General features: G+C 39.6%; 2 protein-coding genes across 7 annotated transcripts in view; one reads left to right on the top strand and one right to left on the bottom strand.

Moving 5' to 3' along the window:
* The window catches only part of TASP1 (taspase 1), a 244,452-nt gene that overhangs the window by 57,316 nt on the left and 165,837 nt on the right, over positions 1–21,299 (top strand). For all 6 annotated transcript variants that reach the window (XR_001512903.1, XR_001512902.1, XM_015560282.1 and 3 more), the window contains exon 7: positions 12,423–12,502. Coding sequence is in view for 4 of the 6 variants with exons in the window: in XM_015560282.1 (XP_015415768.1) it covers positions 12,423–12,502 (80 nt within the window). In the remaining 2 variants the exon portion in view is untranslated. The remainder of the gene's footprint in view (positions 1–12,422; positions 12,503–21,299) is intronic.
* Positions 7,753–9,891, bottom strand: LOC102760128 (molybdate-anion transporter). The gene is given in 3 exon segments (XM_015560283.1): positions 7,753–8,720; positions 8,722–8,752; positions 9,127–9,891. Coding segments are annotated over 3 exon segments (1,350 nt in total). The 5' UTR covers positions 9,722–9,891; the 3' UTR covers positions 7,753–7,996.

The following is a 21,299-nucleotide window of genomic DNA, read 5'->3' as shown; positions in this document are numbered from 1 at the left end:
TTGCTAGGGACTTGCCCGGCACTTGCTCTCTACCTCTATTTGTTATCTTACTTCTATCATTGACAGTCCCTCTAGGTTGTGGGCTGCTTGCCTGTGTTCCTGAGAAGCATCTACGGTACCAGTCTATAGAGTGTGTTTTCTTTAGTGAATTACCGGTATGTTTACCGGTAATAAACTTGCACTGTTTTATGTATATGTTTGATTACATACAGCCTTGTGACAGTTTTCCTGCATGTCATAAGCATTTGAATATAAATTAAAATGTTAAAATCAAATCTGATATTGTTTTACCTTTTATTTGGTGTGTGGAAGGTGTGCGGAAGAGGGGGTAGTCTTATACGGCGAGTATATAACAAACTCTGTATTTTGAGTGGAAATGTTAGGGGGTCGTCTTATACGCCCAGTCGTCTTATACGCCGGCAAATACGGGAATTATATGAATGATTTTTATTATGGTGATGTTCTATCCTAGGAATCTGCTATACTCATTTGTTCTAGTACCACATTTATAGATTCTGTAAAATGTTCTACATGGATAGTCATGTCTTCTAGGGATCTAATTTCACTTATGCTGTTATAATCTGGATTCCTTTAATTAATTTGTTTTTCTTTATTACAGTGGGTAGGACCTCTGATGCAATATAGACTAGAAGTGTGAGAGTGGACATTCTTGCCTTGTTGTCATCTTAGGGAAGTAACATTTGATCTTTTACTGTTAAGAATGATGGTTGCTATAGATTGTTATAAATCAGTGATGGTGAACCTTTTGAGCTCGGTGTGTCAGCCTTTTGAAAAACCCTAACTTAACTCTCGCGCCGTGTCACATATAGAAATTTTTTGATATTTGCAACCATAGTAAAACAAAGACTTATATTTTTGATATTTATTTTATATATTTAAATGCCATTTAACAAAGAAACATCAACCAAAAAAATAAGTTCGTGTGTCACCTCTGACACGCGTGTCATAGGTTCACCATCACTGTTATAGATGCTCTTTTTTATGTTGAGGAAGTCACCTTTTTTTTTTTTCCACTTCTTCATTTATTTTGTGCTTTTTTTAAAGATCCATTTTGATAGCTATATGTCCATTGCCATTTTGTTCATATTTTTTATCTTTATTTTTCTTCTTATTTTTCTTAAAGAAGACCCTTTAACATTTCATGTAATATTGGTTGTGATGGACTCCTTTAGCCTTTCCTTGTCTGGGAAGCTCTTTATATGTCCTTTGGTTCTAAATGATAGCTTTGCTGACTAGAGTAATCCTGGTTGTAGGTCCTTGCTTTTCATCACTTTCTTGCCAGTTCCTTCTGCCCTGCAAAGTTTCTTTTGAGAAATCAGCTGATAGTGTTATGGGAGTTCCCTTGTAGGTAGGTAACTGCTTTTCTCTTGCTGCTTTTAAGATTCTTTTTTTCTTTAACCGTTGGCCTTTTAATTATGATGTGTATTTTTGTATGGGCCCCTGTGGGTTCATCTTGTTTGGGACTCTGCACTTTCTGGACTTGCATGTCTATTTCCTTCACCAGGTTATGGAAGTTTTTCATCATTATTTTTTAAATAGGTTTTCAATCTCTTTCTATTTTTATTCTCCTTCTGGTACCTCACTGATGTAAATGTTAGTACACTTGATGTTGTCTCGAGGTACCTTTATACTATCTTCATTTTTACAGGTTCTTTTCCCTTTTTGCTATTTTGATTGGGTAGTTTTTACTTTCTTATATTTCAAATCATTAATTTGATTCTCTGCTTCATCTACTGTACTGTTGAGTCCTTGTAAATTATTCTTCATTTCAGTTGGTGTATCCTTCATTTCTAACTTTTTTTAAGGTTTCCATGTCCTTTTTTATGCTGCTGAAGTTCTCTCTAAGTACAACTAATCTTCCCCTAAGTTCATTGAGCATCCTTATAACCAGTGTTTTGAACTCTGTATCTAGTAGATTGCTTATCTCTATTTAGTTTTTTTCTGGAATTTTCTTCTGTTTTTTCATTTGGGATGTGTTTCTTTGTCTCCTCATTTTGGCAGCCTTCCTGTGTTTGTTTCTGTGTATTAGGTAGAGCTGCTACATCTCCCAGGCCTAATGTAGTAGGTGTCCTGTAGGGTCCAGTGGCATAGTCTCCCCCATCTCCCAAGTTGGGCACTCTAGGTGTGCCCCCCGACCCTGTGTGCACTTTCTATACCCTCCTGTTATAACTGACCCTTGATTGCTGTTGACACATCAATGGGGGTGATATACCCCAGGTCAATTGTCTGCAAGGACTGGTTGCGACCACTGACTACCATAGAGGATTAGCTGTGCAGGGTCCTGCATCACAAAACAGGGCTTACTTCAGCGGGGCTCTGGTGCCTGCCAAGTCTTCCCCCTTGAGTGTGTCACTGTGGGGGTGGTTGGATGGTGTTTTGATGTGGTCTGAAGCTGTCTAGTGGGTGCACTGGCTATAGGGCCTTTTGAGCCACTACCTGTATTCTGCCAGGGTCACCCAATTTGAGCTACAAAGTGATCTGCAGATGGCTGCTACTTGTGCTACCCTTGGAGGTACCCGGGAGAGGCAAAGCTGCGAACCATGGCCAGTTGCTGCTAGTGCTGAGTCTGGGACCACTTAGTGAAAAGTACAGGGTACACTGAGGCCAGATGCTGCTTGTTTGGGAGATTTTAGAAAAGTCTGAAGTGTGAGCCAAGACAGACCATTCATATGGAAAAGCAACTGGAAACAGCTTGGGTAGGCCTGTAAGTTTATTGGGGTGGCGTCTCAGGGAATCACTAGGACAGGCAAACAGTGATAGTTAGGTTGATGGAGACTCAGATATAGTGCATGCCTGCTAACTTTGTAATGGGAGGGCTCAGAAAAGGAACAATGGGCTCTGCCAACACTTTTGTCTAGCAGAAAGCTGCCCCTCTAGCTGTTGTATTGATGCCAGACAATGTCCCTGGTGCCTTTCGAGCTATTGTCCCAGCACTGGATCTCAGAGGGAGTATGTCCAAGTAAGTTCATGCATGGGCCCTTTAAGAGGAACTGTGGCATTCCAGCAGCTTTCTGTCTCTCTCATCCACAGTCCCCACTGGTTTTTACAACCAGAAATTATGGGGACCTCTCTTCCTGGCAATAGAACCCTGGGCTGGGATCCCTCATTCCTCAGGGGGGATCTCCACAGCCGAGATATGCCTCCCAATTTTTACGTGGGTGTGGGACTGGCCCTTATCACATCTCCATCCCCCTACCAGTCTCTTTGTGGTTTATTCTTTAATTCCTTAGTTGTAGGACGTCCTTTTATATAGGTTTCAGGCAGTCCTGAATCATGGTTTTTCTGTAGTTTGGTTGTCATTTTGGTGTGGTTGTGGGAGGATGTGAGTACTGTGTTTACCTACGCCTCCATCTTGACTTGAAGCCTATCTGAGGAAGTCTCTTTTTTGCATAATGTACTGAGAGTTTTTAATAAAAATGGGTGTTGCACCTTTTCAAATGTTTTTTTTGCATTTATTGAGATGATCTTATAATTTTTTTACTTTGTCAATATAGTAATTGGTTGATTTTGGCTGTTAATTCAACAGTTCTATTTCTGGGATAAATTCTACTTGATCATAAGGTATAATAAGGCTTTGTAAAGAATTTTTGCATCTATATTAATGAAAGATATTGGCCTGTTTTGTTTTTTGGGTATATAGGGATATATATTTCATCAAATTTGGGAAATTTTTGCCTATCATTTCTTCAGATATTTTTGCTGATATTCCCTTCTATTCTTTAGGACTTCAATTACACATCTATTTGACTTCTTTTTTTTAAAGATGTTTTTACTAATGTTAGAGAGAGAGGAAAGGAGAGGGATAGATAGAAACATCCAAGAGAGAGAAAGAAACATTGGTCAGCTACCTCCTGCATGTCCCCTACTGGGGATCGAGCCCACAGCCTGGGCATGTGCCCTGGCCAGGAATCAAACCAGTGACCTCTTGGTTCATAGGTTAACGCTCAACCACTGTGGGCACTGGCTAGGCTCTATTTGACTTGTTGTAATAGTCCTATAGATCACTGATAATTTGTTTACTTTTTCCATTTTTTTCTGTTTTATTTTGAATAGTTTTCAAGTTTAGTAATTATTTTTCTAAATATCTACTCACCTGTTAATCCCATCTAATTTATTTTTCATTTCTGACATTATAGTTTTTTATCTTTCGGAGGTTTGATTTGCATTTTTAAAAACTATCTTCCATGTATCTATTTAATATGTTTAATCTTTCCTATAGCTTCTTGAACATATGAATAGAGTTATACTGTTTTAATTGAACATATGAATAGTTATACTATCTTAATATCTTTGTATACTAATTCTATCATGTTTACTATTTCGGAGTTGTTTTCAATTGAATGATTTCTCTCTTCATTATAGATTAAATTTTCATGCTTCTATGCATGTTTGGTAATTTTTATTAGATTCCAGACATTGTTTTAGTTGGTGCTGATATTCTTTTATTTTAATAAATATTCTTCAGCTTTATTTTAGGATATGGTTAACTTCTTAGAGGCAGTTTCATCTTTTCAGGTCTTGCTTTATACTTTTTTACATGCAACTAGGGAAGCATTTAGCCTTGAGTTGATTTTGCTTTGCTATCCAGGCTAAACCCTTCTAAGTACTATAGCAGATGCACCTAGAATGATGCTTTTTTTTACTTTGACCGGTGGGAACAGGAGCTATCTCTGGCTTTGTGTGAACTTGGGGATTGTTTCTACAACGTTCACATTATTCTTTCCCATGCTCTGGTTAATTTCCTTTTACACACACTGATCTCTACTCAGTTGAAGACTAGAAGAGGACTCTGCTTCCTCTCTGGTACTTTGCCCTCCGAACTCTGGCTACCTTGGTTGGATTCTTTGGATGTCCAATTCAGAGACACTGCCAGGCTCTTCCTGAATTAACCTTCTTGTGCTGAGGCCTAGGAACTCCAGGTAGTAAGTTGGGACAGTCAAAGGGTTTACCTTGTTTGTTTCCTTTGCCTCAAGGATCACTGTCCTACATTTCCTACTAACGTCTAAAAACTGTTGTTTTCTATGTTTTGTCTGACTATTTTTTCATTGGTTCATGCAAGAGTATAAATTTCTTCCTTGTTACTCCCTATTGTTCAGAAGCAGAAATCTTTCACAAAAGTTCACTGTATATCTGCAGTAGTTTACAAAAGCTCAATTCCCTGAGTATCCTAGTGTATTGCTTCTTAAAAATATTTAATCTATTGTTGTTTATAAATTTATTAAATTTTTGAATATACTACTTTTGTTGTATGAACTTTAAAAGAAAATTTGAAACCTAAAGATTAAAAGAAATATGAGACCTATCAAACGATATAGATTTAGTTGGACTTCCATTCAAACCAAACAGTTTAACAAACAAAATAAAAACAATAGCAAAATTTTATATGACAAGTAGGGATATGTGAACCTCTATTGATTATATTTTGAGTCTCAGGATTTAGTGTTAATTGTTTTTTTGGTGTTATTTGTTTATGTGTGGTTATCTGTTAAAAATCATTTTTTGAGATGTATGCAAAATATTTATGTTTGAAATTCTATATTTGGAATTTACTTCAAAATAATTTGGGTGGGGGTATAAATGAATGAGATTAGCAATCTATATATATAAAAGGCTAATATGCTAAGTGTCCGACCTTCTGACTGGTCACTATGACGCGTACTAACCACCAGGAGGCAGACGCTCAATGCAGGAGCTGCCATGACACACACTGACCATTTACAGAGAAAACAGCATCGTGGACCTGGCGCCCACAAAACAATACTCGGCTTCCCCCATGTGGGACACAGGCCCTGCCACCACCCTGGAGTGACAGCCCACCAAATTGCAGCCAATGCTGCCAAGACCCCATTGCGCAAAATGTGGCCCACAGCCCAGTCCAGCCTGGAAACCGTAGCCGTGGGCACTGGGTAATGACGTCACGTAGCAATGCCCGGCTTCCTCTCCCTAGCGACAGGCCATTTAACAATAAATGGCACTGTGGACCTGGCACCCACAAAGCAACACTGGGCTTCTCCCAAGTGGGACAGAAGCCCCACAACCATCCCAGAGAGATACCTCACCAAGCTGCAGCTGACATTGCTGAGACCCTGTTGTGCAAAATGCAGCCCACGGCCCAGCCCAGGAACGGTGGTTGTGGGCACTGGGCAATGACGTAACGTAGCAACTCCTGGCTTCCTCTCCCTAGCGACTAGGCTTCTTGGAGTTTCTTCAGCCCAGGAACACAACTTGCTTTATAGCCAGGTGGAAACATTTTACACTTTAACCAAATGTCTGTGAAGTGTTTTCCTGTGCCTCATCTCATTAGATCCTCACAGAAGTCCCTGGAGTAGGTAGGTAGGAGACTCGGTGGAATCCTCTTTTCTTTTCATTAGCTAAGAATTGGTGGACCTTGAAAATGACTTCAGGTTTTCTCACCACACAGAATGTATATAGTCAAACACTGCTGCAATTAAATATTTTACCCCTTCTTCTCCCTGTGTGATCTACAATAATAATCTGCTTCATGTTGTTATTTACTGCTGTGTTGCTGACAATTACCTGAAAGAGAATTTGGTAAGGCCAGATGCTGCTTCCCTTTACTTTGACCGGTGGGAACAGGAGCTATCTCTGGCTTTGTGTGAACTTGGGGATTGTTTCTACAACGTTCACATTATTCTTTCCCACTTTCTTAGCAATACCGGGCTGGAAAAAGTTTAGCTAAATCAGAAAGCAGGTCTAATTAAGCAAGTTTATTCTATATATATAAAAGGCTAAGTTGACTCGCGCATGCACGATACATATAGAGCTCTCACTGGTGCCAATTGCACGTGTGTGTTTCGATCTGTCATTGTCAATCATGAAAATTTAGTTGACACTTCTATTATAGAATAAGGGCAAATAGTGATATTAAAATGTTTCTTCCAATTAATTTCCTTTCAGTGTGCACAGATTTGTGCACTGGGCCACTAGTGTACTGGTATTAATAATAGATGAAATAGGTTGATGATCCATTTAGTCATAACACTATTCTCTAAAATGTATGTTTGAAAATTTCTGTAATAAATTTTTTAAAAAGTTAAATTCTTAATTTTTAATTTATTTGTTGTGTTATTTCTAAATATAGCAGGTTCTTCTGTATTTGTACTTTATGTGTCTATAAGCTTTATTTAATAGCTACTATTTGTCTGCCATCAATTTTGTATATTTGTGATGAACAAAGAAGTGATAGACAAAATAAATAGAAATCAGATTTTAAGCCCAAAGCAGCAGCTATTATTTTCTCCTATATCTTTTTCATCTAATAAAGAATTTGATTATTGGGGTCTAGGAGCATTCTTAAGAGTTTTCTGAATCACTAAGTTACACAATTTTAGAATCTTGGTTCTTTGCAAATGGGTGGTTCTCATCCATAAGATTGTAAGTCTCATCACTGTTTGCCCAGATAGCCCTTCTTGGGACCTTTGGCTGTGTTAGGCTTGCAGTAGCACCTACAGCTCAGCTTCCTGAAGGTGTTAATCATTCCACCTCAGGGCTGGTCTCCCTAGAGTGCTATTGCTTTTTGTTTTAATTCACTTTAGACTTGTCTTAATGTAAGTTAAGGTGGGTATAACAGGAGAAAAATGTTGTCCTTCAGGGAATTTTGACACCATAATTTATTTTTAATATCTCATCAATGTTTATTTAGTGCTTACTGTGCTTTAGGTACTATTCTCAATGCTTGGCATTATCAAAGAAAACACAAAGATTCCCATGTTTTCAGTGAAAAGTGTTTATTTTTAAATTGAAAAGGGAAAGGGAGTAACACAGAGGCAACTTTTGGCATCTTCTTTCCAGGATATCACCCCCATGTACTCCCCAACCCAAAGCACTGGCAGGAGGGCCCCCAAGGACAGGCTGAGGGGCCAGATAGTCCCAAAGTCAGTTAACGAGAGATCTGTACAACCCTGGAGAGGTGGAAGTCAAGAGTCTGTCCCAGCCCCCCTGTCTTGAAACAGAGTTAGAGCTCAGGGGCATAGGGCTCCCCATTGGGCGAGGACACCTGCAACTCAGCATCGTGCCTTACCACGGTGAAGAGCCCCACCACTGCCAGCAGAGCCATCACCATGACAGCAGAGCAGATGCTGAACATGTTCTGAGTGCCTGTTTTGCGATCACTATCATGAAGGACTAGGAGCCCCAGGCAGGCCAGCAAGTGCAGGGGCACCCGGAACCAGTTGAGTACACCAGCTTGCTCTGTCTCAGGGATCACCTTCCTCCGCAGGAAGCTCATGCTGGGAAAGTATAGGCCACAGGCCAGTTCAGTAAGTAGGAAGTCTATGAAGGACTCCACTGGACTCTCCTGGCCTGGACTGGTGGAGAAAGTCAGCATGAAGAAGGAGAAGACAACGATGAGGACAGCAAGGGAGAGCAGATGCATAGGCTGAAGGTGGTACCTCTTCGAGGTAGCGATGCGATACAAGGAAGAGCTGAGCAGGCTGACTGCCATGAAGCTGGAGAAGATCATGCCCAGTGGGGCTCCATGTGGGTCCAGCACAGGTGTCCAGAGGAAGACAAAGATGAAGATGACACTCTCAAACAGGGCTTGTGTGGTACCTAGCAGCAGCACATGGCGGTCCGACAGGCGGCAGCACAGGCCCCCAGCACAGGTCCTTGAGAAGGCACACTGCTGATCATAGTTCTCTCCCCAGGTGTGAAGGGCCAAGGCTCCCGCCAGAGCCAAGAGGGATGGCGGCTACAAAGGGCGCGACAGGCCCTAGTCCAGCCGGGGGCAAACTACGGCCCACGGGCCGGATCCGGCCCGTTTGAAATGAAGAAAACTAAAAAAAAAAAAAAAAGACCATACCCTTTTATGTAATGACTAGAGGCCCGGTGCACGAGATTCGTGCAATGGATAAAGAAGTAACAATCTAGGGCAGCCGTGGGCAAACTACGGCCCGCGGGCCAGATCCGGCCGTTTGAAATGAAAAAAACTAAAAAAAAAAAAAGACCGTACCTTTTTATGTAATGATGTTTACTTTGAATTTATATTAGTTCACACAAACACTCCATCCATGCTTTGTTCTGGCCCTCCAGTCCAGTTTAAGAACCCATTGTGGCCCTCGAGTCAAAAAGTTTGCCCACCCCTGCCTAGTCCCGTCCAGCAGGCCACAGCCTCAGCGGCCACACCTGCCACTATAGCCAGCACATGGTTCCAGAAGGCAGCACGGGCAAAGGTGGCTGGGATCCACTCGGCAGGGCAGTCATGCCGCTCCAAGTGCTCATGGATGTACCAGGCCTCGAAGGCAGAGAAGAGCAGGGTGGTGGACAGCCCACCAAGTGCCCGGCCTACCAGCAACACAAAGTAGTCCCGAGAGAGTTTGGTTAGGCAGCACAGGGAGTAAGTGAGGGAGAAGAGGACACAGGACTTCTTTCGACCCAGCCAATCCACCAGGGAGGAGGCCACCAGTCCGTAGAGGACCGTGGAGGCGAGGCCACAGTCATAGAGGATGGCAGTCTGACTCTCCAGGAAGTGGTAATGGTGGTAGAGTTTATAGAGGTAGGGGGCCTGAAGCCAGTCGGCGGTCAGGGCCAGGAAGTAGACCTGATAAAAGTCCAGTTGAAACCTCACGGAGGAGTGGTTGCTGCAGGCCCTTCCCGGGGGCTTAGCCCGGCATCTTGACAGCTCCAACCCCAGGCAGGAGGTCAGGAGGACCACAAAGACAAAGTAGGCAGTCACCAGCATGGCGGGCCCCCGGATGACCTGCTGCCCCGGTCTTCGGGGACGCTTCGGACACGTCCGGCTCCAGGCCGCCCGGCCGCCCAGCCCGCTCCACCTCCGGCTCCAGCTCGGGTTCCAGCTGCGCGCCCACCCCTCACAGCTTACTTCCGGAGCCTGGCCGATTCCTATTCTTATGAAGCTTATAGTTTATTTAGGGAAGACAGAAATAAACTATATAATATGTAAATTATAAAGTATTCGGTATGGTATAAGGTGGAAAAAGAAAAAATGTGAAAACAGAATGAGGGATTGGGAGTACTGGATAGGGGAGTGCAGTGTGTTGGGGTGCAGTTTTAAGTAGGTGTTGTCAAGCACAGACACTGGAGCAGATGAGCGAAATCGGCCTTTGGGAGAGCCTGATAGAGAGGAGTTAGGATGAAGGCCCTGAGGCAGAAGCCCCCATGGCATGTTTGAGTTTTAAAAGAGGCTGGAGTAAAATTAGCAAGGGGGCAACAGGAATAAGAGATAAAGGTGAGGGGCATCAAGGATCAGATCACTTGGGAGAATTTGTAGAATCTTGTGAAAACTCCAGTTTTTACACTAGAGTGCTCATGAAAGGTTTTGCAGTTTTTGAGAAGAGGAATGTCATAATCTGATGTGCTTTAAAAGGATGTCAGTGGCTGGTGAGAATATACTGGGTCGGGGGCAGAGCAAAACAAGTATGAAAATAGTGAGGCCTCTGCAACAATCCAGGTAGCAGGTGATGGTTGCTTAGAGCAAGGTGTTAGTAGTGGAGGTGGTGAGAAGTGGTCAGATTTTGGGTGAATTGTAAAGGTAGGCTTTTTTTTAAAACTTGATTGAGGTGAAACTTTTCTAAAAACTTTCTCTTTGGAGAGTCAGAAGACAGATAAATTTGAATTGGTACTGCATTTAATGTTCTGGAAAGTCTTTGTTTTTTTGACATGTATAGTTTCTTTTTGGCAAAAGCTTATGTAGCTTTACAGGATCTTTTAGTGATTTCAGAAGCAGTTATTCCATTTTGTGTGATGATGAGCTATTAGACAAGTAATTTTTATAGTAATTTAAGGTCTGATATTCAGTATTCTTATTAATAAGATGGCATCCAAATATTCACCTTCCTGTGAATGTTGTAAAATACCCACATTTACTTAAAAACTTGCATAGCAGACAATGGCAGATGGATTTTATTTAGAATCAAGTCATGAATGACTAAGAAATGAAAGATAAAACTAAGAATATTTTGTAAAATGCCATTGATTCCAGATACTGGGATTGAACCCAAAATGATCAATGGGCCTACTGAGAATACTAGATTCAGCTCCAAATGTCTGTCCTGTCTGATCATTTAGTTTATTACTTCAGCATCTCTTTTACATCTTTGCGTGAAGAGAAGTCATTTCTTATATCCAAATTCTGTTTCTAGAAGAAGGAAGTACTAAAAATGCTGTCAAGACAGCTCAAATCACATCCAAGTTCCTATTTCAGTTATTCTACCATTTGAACTCTGTGTGGCAGCTTTTCTTTGCAGTTTCTTTGCAGTGTTTTTCATCTGATACGAGAATTGGAGAAACTGCTTTATATTTTCAGAATCCTTTAGAATTTTTTTTTAAAGTGGGAGTTTGAAGAGGTAAAGTTGTTTATTCCAGTTGGCCCTTCCTCCTCTCTTTTTTCAGTGCCCCCTCCATCCCCACCTTTACGTACATTGGAAAACAGTTATTGGGCTTAACCGTTTAGTTTTTCTTTGGAACCATTTGTGTATGTTTCTGAGTGTCTACTTAGATTTTGTTTTGCCAGTCTGTCACCGATCTTCTTACTAACAATCAAATCTAAAGACTTCAATATGTATTGCTTTGAGTTTTTAGTGTTGGAATGATTAGAAGAATAGAAACAAAAAATAAGGAACAGCAACTAATGAGTAGGCACTTGTTCAAGGAATCCATTACTAGCTGGCTGAGATCTTTAAGGAGTTGGCTATGGAAGGAGATGAAGTGACTGATTATAATGGTAACTGCTTGCTATTATGTGTTAGAAAATGGGGTGGTTAATTATCCTGCATGCTATTTGAAACCTTTGAAAATAAGTCTTTTAGAGCTGGCTAACAGTATTCCTTTATTTACTTTCTTATGTTCAAATGTGCAGTTTGAGGCTTAAAAATTACTTCGGGGACATCATAGTACTTTACTTCCCACAGTGAAAATGATCCTGAGGGTCCGGTATATATTTTTGTTGCATCAAGGCTTAGAAATGTAAGCACATCTCATTGTTTTAGGGCATTTCTAGATGTATCCACTCATTTTGAGTTATGCCAGGTGTAGTATTAGGTAAGAATACCATATCTGAAGACATTCACTTAAACTTTGACTCTTAATGAGATTAAATAGATCTTGTGATGTCAACTGAGAACCATGTTGATCCAAGATACTGGTAAATCTTAATATTTTCCATTGGGAAATCAACTACTTATGTTGGGTTTTACTTACTAGTTATTACAAATGAAATGATAACATTTCTAATTGTAAAATTTCTCTAAATTGGGAAAAATTTTAAAGTCTTTTTTTGGCATATAGCCATATTTTTATTTTAAAGAAGTCTAGAATTATATCTATATGCAAAACTTTTCAGTTGCCTTACTATATTACTTAATTGAATATGTAGAGAAGATGATACTCGGGAATTTTTAAAAGAATAATTTTTCTGTTGTTAGCTTTTTAGTTGGAGAAGGAGCCTACAGATGGGCAGTAGATCATGGAATACCTTCTTGCCCTCCTAACATCATGACCACAAGTGAGTAAAAACTTTTCAAAATTAAGCTATATTAGCATATATACCTGAGAGTGTTATGTCTTTTGACCCAGATAGTACTGATATTTAAGGAAGAAAGCTTGTATGTTGAAAAATTTTAGTTAAAAGACACATAGAAAATTATTTGCTTTTAAGCTATGTTTATATTCCTGAGGTCCCTGCATTGCATCTTTTTAAAAACAAACAAAAACCTTTTATTTATTTTTAGAGAGAGAGGAAGGGAGAAGGAGAGAGAAAGAGAAACATTGATGTGAGAGCAGAATATTGATCGGCTGCCTCCTGCACACCCCCTATCCAGGATCTAGCCTGTGACCTGGGCATGTACCCTGACCGGAATCGAACCAAAAAACTTTTGATGCATGGGACAATGCCCAACCAACTGAGCCATACTGGCCTGGACCCTGCATTGCTTTCTCATGTTTTTATAGAAGTATTGCTAAAAGGATTTCTTTTAGGTTACTTAAAATAATTGCTAACAGTAAAACCATAATACCACCCCCTCAGAGAGTGAGAAGAAAACAGATCATCATTTAGCTGTCCCTGAGTTGAGGAAGGCCTTTCTACGTACCAAGTGTAAGAGAAGGAAAAACAAAAGTGACTGTGGGAATTAAGACTGAAAAAAATACCATAAATATGACAAAAGGATATATATTCTTAATCTATGAAAAGGTTTACCTAGCCCTAACCGGTTTGGCTCAGTGGCTAGAGCGTCGGCCTGTGGACTGAAGGGTCCCAGGTTCGATTCCGGTCAAGGGCATGTACCTTGGTTGTGGGCATATCCCAGTAGGGGGTGTGCAGAGGTCATCTGATTGATGTTTCTCTCTCGTCGATGTTTTTAACTCTCTATCCCTCTCCCTTCCTCTCTATAAAAAAATCAATAAAATATATTAAAAAAAAAGGTTTACCTAAATTAAGAACCACACAAAAACATGTAATACCCCAGTAGAAAAATGCTCAAAAGTCATAAGTAGGTAATTTAACTAATAGGGAAATTTATATCAAAATTAGGACATGTTAAATTTGTTCTCTTAATTTGTGAGAGTTAAAAAATATTACATTATTACTGGTAGATGTGTGGTGAACTGAACATCATATATTATAGCTACAAATGTGAATTGGCAGAAATTTTGGAGGATAGCTAAATAGTATCGATCAAGAGCCTTAAACATATTCTGATTCTAGGAACTTGTCATTAGAGATACTAAGGTGTTTTTTTTTCTTTTTTTTTTCCTTATTTTCTTTTATTTTTATTTTTTATTTTTATTTTTTATTGCTTAAAGTATTACAAAGGGTATTACATATGTGTCCATTTTTTCCCCCCGCCCTAGACAGTCCCCTAGCCTCCCCTATCCCCCAGTGTCTTATGTCTATTGGTTATGCTTATATGCATGCATACAAGTCCTTTGGTTGATCTCTTATCCCCCTCCCCCCTGCCCCCCAACCCTCCCCGGCCTTCCCGCTGCAGTTTGACAATCTGTTTGAGGCAGCTCTGCCTCTGTAGAGATACTAAGGTTTATAGAGAAGGGTGCAATGCTCCAACTAACTGAGCCACACCGGCCAGGGCTATTTTGTTTTTCTTGGAGACACTTCACCTGGCACCTTAAGGTCTAGAGTGGATGCTTACTGGGCCTGCTGTGTATTTGTCATTGCTGGTCTTCACATCATCATCCTTTGGGATTTCCTTTTCCTCTCTCCAAAATCACATTATCTGTTTCCTGAATCAATCAATCAGTCTATCTATCTGTCTGTCTGTCTGTCTGTCTATCTATCTATTTATTTTTAAAATTATTTTGCTTCTGCATTTAGTATATGCAAGACTAGAAATAATTTTCTCTTAGGCTTTTGAAAAAATTATTTTTATTTTAAAATTTTCAGTCTTGCTGTTCAGTCCTTTGGCATTTTGATTCCCAGTTTTTTGTGGTGTATTCTTTCTCTTTGGAAGTAAGCTCTTAATTCCACGTTCTTATTAACACAGTGAAGCATCTTGGGATGGGTCTTTTTTATTCAGCATTCTGGGTACTCATTTTGTACTTTCAGTGTGGAGATTTGTATGCTTCAGTTTTGGGGAAATTAAAAAAATAGTATACTAATCTCTTCCCCTATCCTTCAATTTTCTTTTTCTAATTTCTATAAATTAAATGGTGGATTTTGCTCCAATCCCTTGTTTCTTTTTCAAAAATTGATTAATTTTTTAAAAAAATTTCTGTTTTTTGTCCTGTCTTGGAAGTTTCTTTAAGTTTATCTCCTAAGTTTTTAAATTGTGATGAATTTATAATTTTGGTTTTCATAGTTTTTGTTGTTAATCCTCACCTGAGGATATTTTTTCCATTGACTTTTAGAAAGAGTGGAAAGAAGGGAAGGAGGGAGAGAGGGAGAAAGGAAGAGAGGGAGAGAGAGAAACAGAGATATGAAAGAGACACATTGATTGGTTGCCTTCCTCATGTGCCTTGACAAGACCAGGGATCGAACCTGCAATTCAGGTATGTGCCCTTGACTGGGAGTTGAACCCATGAGCATTTGGGTGTGTGGGGTAGTGCTCTAACCATTTAGCACACTGGTTAGGACTGGTTTTCATAGTTTTAATTTCTAGAGATTCATCTGTGATGAATACTTTTAAAAGTAGTGTCCTGTTCTAGGTTCACGAACTTAATGTGTATTTTGGCTTATCTCTTAGGATATAATTCTTTAAATTTTGTTCTTACCTGCTGTTTCTCTTTTTGCTGTCTTATTTTTTGTTTCAGACCCCAATACATGTTAGCCAATCCTCAACCATACAGTGACCCTCTGCTGTTTTCATACTCATGAGTGTGGTACTTAAAAGCCATTTGGAAGCTTTGTTTGTGAGGACAGGTCTGGGTGACCTCAAGGGGGATGGTGTGATCATGCTTTTTTTGTTGAGGGAATTCCCAGTTGTTCCGCCAACAAAACCAAATGTCTATATGTTTTTCTTTTGTACTAGTTAGAGAGAAATCTTCCCAGCTCTGGCAGGGCAATAGCCAGTATTCTGGTTTAGATCAAGGGAAGGGGCTAAAGGTCTTACCTCTTTTTATTTTTTTCCAGACTTTTTATATAAATCCCAGTTTTAAGCAGAACCCTCATACCTGCCCCCAGGCTGTACTTGATGTCCACTTATTTGGGGCCCTCTGGTTCAGCCTTCCCAGCGTTAACCTCTTGTTTCCTGCAAGCAGGAGGAGGGGATTAGGCATCTACCTGTTCCTTATTGATAGCTTCTGCCAGTTTCCCTGTTTTCAGTTTCAACCTGGCTTTCAGAGATAACAGGTGCTTTCTGTTTGGAGCTCTTCTGATGGTTTTTGGTCAGAAATTACTTACTTTGGAAGAAATTAGTTTGATTAGTAATGTCTTGGCTACTAGTCATTGGGGTTTGTCTTCCTCTACTCAGTTACTGTGTATTCATTCATTTGCTTTCTGCATTCTAGCATTAGGTTGGTATTACCCTCCTCATTATTATCATCCCAGTGTATGTCAGTCTTTTGCCTCTTTAAATTTCTTTTTGGTAAGGTTTTAGTAGAGTGGAGATGAACTTGCTCGTGTGCTCAGCCAGTTTTTATTATTTTGTACTTCTTATTAATTCAGAACATTTATATAAAAAGGTGTTATAAAACAGTTATTACTAGATATTTTGCAGACGACAAAATATTTTGACTATACATTAGTGTTTTGTGCTTATAAGAAGAAATATATATGTATATACACACACACATATATTGCTAATAGATTTCTTATTACTTACATAAGCAACTAACAAGAAATGTTCCCTGAATAAATAAGGCATTTGAAAGTTAAGTGATATATTTATCTATTTTTTGCAAAAAAGAATAGTATTGACCTATGGTGCAGTTAGGAGTAGAAATTATGCTCTTCCATTGTTTTCAGAATCATGTCAGCCATCCTTGGCCTCCAAAATCAGCCAACACCATTTTTGAGCTTAGCTCCTTATTGCTGAGCACCCATATGCTTCCAAATTCGTCAGAATTATTCCACTGACGTGGAGGCCACCATCAACTGCCTGGTCTACATGCATCTGCAGGCCTTCTACACCTACCTCTCTCTGGGCTTCTGTTTTGACCACGAGGATGTGGCTCTGAAGAGCCTGGGCCACTTCTGCCAGTTGGTGGAGGAGAATTGGGAGGGCATCTATTGTCTCTTGATGCCAAACAAGTGTGGTGGCTGTGCCCTCTTCCAGAATGTACAGAAACCTCCTAAATGAGTGGGGCAGGACACCATGGAAGCTGCCAAGGTCCTACAGAGGTACCTGAACCAGACCCTTTTGGATCTGAATGCCCTAGGTTCTACCCACAGTTTTCATTATCTGAAAAATCTTTATTTTTGCCTTTAATTTAAAATATATTTTTTGTTGAATGTAGTCTTCTAGGTTGGCAGGAGTTTTCTTTTGTACTTTTTATTATTATTTTTTTATTGTGGTAAAATATACATAACTTAAAATTTAATAGTTTTAACAGTTTTAATTCATTGGTACTGAGCACATTCAGTGTTGCATAACCATCATGGATTTCCACAACAATTTCATCCCAAACAGAAATTTTGTACCTGTCAAACAATTACTCATTCTCTTTTTTGTGAGCCCCTAGTAACCTCTAGTCTATTTTTTCCTCTCTGAATTTGTCTATTTTAGGGGCCTCCCATAAGTGGAATCATACTGTTACTGGCATTGGGGTTCTTGAGTTCCCCAAGATAGAAATTGAGAGGAAATCCCAGAGAAATTCCCGATCAGATTTTCTTAAGCTTATGCCCAAGCACAAGGGAGATAGCACAGAGGAAAGGAAGGTCTTCTGAACTGGCTCATGGGGGTTGGGGGAGGACTGGCTCTGCTTGGCTTGCTTTTATATGCTGGGGACAAAGTGGGCTTGTGCGAAAAGGCGGCTATTTTGAAAAAGTCAGGCTTGCAGAATTTTTCATTTCAGTGTTGGTTGACTTCTTTTTTCAGCTGCATTGCCTGGTACTGTGGGAGCAAGATGGCAGACTGCTTATTACTGCCACCCTAGGAAGGTCCCATAGTGGTCAAACCTTAATGAACTGCACCTGCAGGTCAGTGGTTTAAGCAGGTAGTTTGAAGGGAGGTAAAATTAGATACTGCATTTTTGAATGGGAGTGAAGGGGTGGTGACATTTTTGTGGTCAGCTTACCTCAAGTTTCTTTTGACTACCTGGTCTTCACTTCGGTTCCTGGGCACCTGGTATTTTCTATTTTCAGGCCCAAGTTCCTATGCTGTCTCAATACAATGTTTGTCCTTTTGTGTCTGCCTTTTTCACTTAGCATAATGTTTTCAGAGTTCACCCATATTGTAGCATGTTTCAGAATTTTGTTCTGTCTTATAACTGAAGGGAGGAAGGGAGAGGGAGAGAGTGATAGGAACATCAATGATGAGAGAGACTCATTGATCAGCTGCCTCCTGCATGTCCCCCATTGGGGACCAAGCCCACAACCTGGGCATGTACCCTGACTGTGAATCGAACTATGACCTCCTGGTTTATAGGTTGATGCTCAACCACTGATCCACATCAGCACTTTTGATGATGCCAGCACATTATCTTCTAGATTACTTTGTTTCTGATTGGAAGTCAGGTATTATTTTTATCATTGTTTCCTTGTATGCAATGTGTTTTCTTTTTTCTCTTAACTGCTTTTAAGAATTAATCATTTATCTTTGGTTTTCAGCATTTTAAACATGATATGCCTAGGTGTGGTTTCTTTGTGCCTAGTTTTTACTGTGCCTGTTGAATCTGTGGGTTACAGTTTTTAATCAAATTAGGAAAAACTCAGACTTTATATTGTTTGTTTGTTAGTGTCTTCTCTCATTTGTTTCTAGGATTTCAGTTCTACTTACATTAAAGTATTTTGTGCTTCTACTTGTTATTGAAGCTCTTACTTTTTCATCCTTTTTTCTGTGTTTTCTGGATTTTCAATAGAAATAGAACTAATAGAAGATATATCTATCTGTTTGTCTGTCTGCCTATCTATTTATCTACTCATCTTAAAAGACTTATTATCAATGATTAGTTGTTATGGAGGCTGACAAGTCCCAAGATCCTCAGGGTCAGTCAGGAAGCTGGATTTCCAATCCAAGTCCAAAGGCCTGAGAATCAGGAGAACCAGTTATGTAGTTCTAGGATGAAGGCTGGTGGGTTTGAGACCAGGAAAAGCTGATGTTTTAACGCAAGGACAGAGGCAAATAAAAGTCCATGTTCCAGTATGAAGGTAGTCAGGCAAAAGGAATTCTCTCTTACTTAGGGGAGAGTCTACATTTTACTTCTATGAACGCTTTCAGCTGATTGGATAAGGTCCACCTACATTAGGTAGGGCCGTGGTCGGCAAACTGCGGCTCGCAAGCCACATGCAGCTCTTTGGCCTCTTGAGTGTGGCTCTTCCTAAGCCTTAGGAGTACCCTAATTAAGTTAATAACAGTGTACCTACCTATATAGTTTAAGTTTAAAAAATTTGGCTCTCAAAAGAAATTTCAATCGTTGTACTGTTGATATTTGACTCTGTTGACTAATGAGTTTACCGACCACTGAGGTAGGGCAATCTGCTTTACTCAGGCTACCAATTTAAATGTTAATCTTACCCTCATCAAACACACCTTTATAGACATATCTACAATAATATTTGACCAAATATCTGGGTACCTGCTGTCCACTCAAGTTGATAGAAAATTAACCATTACACTTTCATTTGTATGAATTCTATTGAATTGTCTTAAAGTTCGCTAATCTTTTCTTCATCAGTGTCTAATATTAATCTTATGTAATGATTTTAAAAATATAAAATATTTATAGCTTTCAGTTATAAAGTTCCATTTTTAAAAAATAATTTCTATCTCCCTTTTGAATTTCCCATGTCTTCACTCATTATACTCATTGTTAACATATTTGTTATTGTTATTTTAAAATCCTTGACTACTAATTCTAAAATCTAGGTTATCTGGGTTAATTTATTTTTTTTTAAATTAAATTTATTGGGGTGACATTGGTCAACATGAACATATAGGTTTCAGGTGTGGGTTTCTATGTTATAAGATCTGTACATTGTACCTTGTGTCCACCACCCAAAGTCAAATCTCCTGTGGGTCAATTTCCATTGATAGATATTTTTTTTCCCCTCTTGACTCTGGATCACATCTTCCTGTTTAGTTGCAAATCTCATAATTGTTTATATTGCAACTCAAGCATTGTGAATGATACATTTTAGAGACTATGGATTTGTTATCTTCCTTTGAATGATGTTGAGTTTTATCCTAGCATGTAATTATTTTCAGGTAACCTTGATGTTGTCACAGCCTAGTTTTAGGCTTTGTTAAACTGAGTCTATTTTAGTTTTGTTCTTAATCCTAGACTTTTCTTTTTTTCTTTCAAAGCTTTTATTTATTTTACCCCTATTTTAAAAATTTATCTTTATTGTTGAAAGTATTACATATGTCCCTCTTATTTTCCCCATTGGCCCTCTCTACCATCTTTCCCCCTCACCCCCCCCACCCCATCTCCTAGGCCTTCACCACATTATTGTCTGTGTCCATGGTATTTATTTATTTATTTATTCCTAAGATATATGTATAGGCCTTTCTAGGGTTTCTGTGGAAAGTCTCAAACTTTAAACTTTGTCTCTCCTACGGTGAGCATTTACCAAAACTCTGTCAGCATTTTTGCTGTTGTTTTCCTCACTCTACTCTAGGGAACTCTGTAGCCATTTTCCATTCTTTTATCTTCACCTTTGAAATTCTGATCTATATGTATAAAAGCCTAAGTGACTGTTCGGTCAACCAGTTGCTATGATACTCAGTGACCACCAGGGGGCAGACACTCAATGCAGGAGGTGCCCCCTGGTGGTCAGTGGGCTCCCACAACCAACCTCCTGCAGCCAGCCAACCTCCTGCGGTTGCTCCCCTCGGCTGGCTGGCCCCAATCGGCTTGATTGGGAATGGGCGAGACAGTCCCATCAACCCTGATCACCAGCCAGGCTGAGGAACCCTATCCATGCATGAATTTGTGCATCGGACCTCTAGTTAAATATATAATAGACCTTCTTACATTATCTACCCTGTTTCTTAATCTTCTGTGTTTTTCATCATTATATCCTTTTAGGTACATTCTGGATAACTTTTTTCTCCTCAGGATTTTAATTCACCAATTTCTTTTTTTATATCCTGTCAACTACCAAGCACATACATTGAGGTTTTAAATTTGGTTATCTGCTTTTTCATTTCTAGAAGTTCTATTTTTTTAAGAATCTGAAATTTAATTTACTTTTAGTAAGAAATATAGATGTATTCATGTTTTTTGTTTACTCTTTAATCATTAAAAGGACACTTGTTTTATATTGTGCCTGATAATTCCATTATATGTGGTATACATTGGCATTTTTTCTTCTTCTTATTCATGGTGCCTCATTTCCATGACTCCTGATTATCTTTGACTATATGGTTATTATTACCCTTAAATAATTATTTGTGTAGACTCATCCATGGCCTAGGAAAGTGATAGCTAACTTATGACACGCGTGTCAGAGGTGACACTCGAACTCATTTTTTTGGTTGATTTTCTTTGTTAAATGGCTATCCTATCTAATAAAAGAGAAACATGGTAATTAGCGTACGTCCGCTACCCTTCCCATTGGCTAATCAGGGCGATATGCAAATTAACTGTCAGCCAAGATGGCGACCGGTAGCCAGGCAGCTTGAAACTAACATGAGGCTTGCTTGCCTCAGTGACGGAGGAAACCAACCTTCCCCGCCCGCCGCTGGCGG

This window comes from Myotis davidii, unplaced genomic scaffold, assembly GCF_000327345.1.
Source record: "Myotis davidii unplaced genomic scaffold, ASM32734v1 scaffold32, whole genome shotgun sequence".
Classification (NCBI taxonomy): Eukaryota; Metazoa; Chordata; class Mammalia; order Chiroptera; family Vespertilionidae; genus Myotis; species Myotis davidii.
The sequence above is the reverse complement of the archived record's forward strand: the minus strand, read 5'-3'. Positions and strand labels throughout refer to the sequence as shown.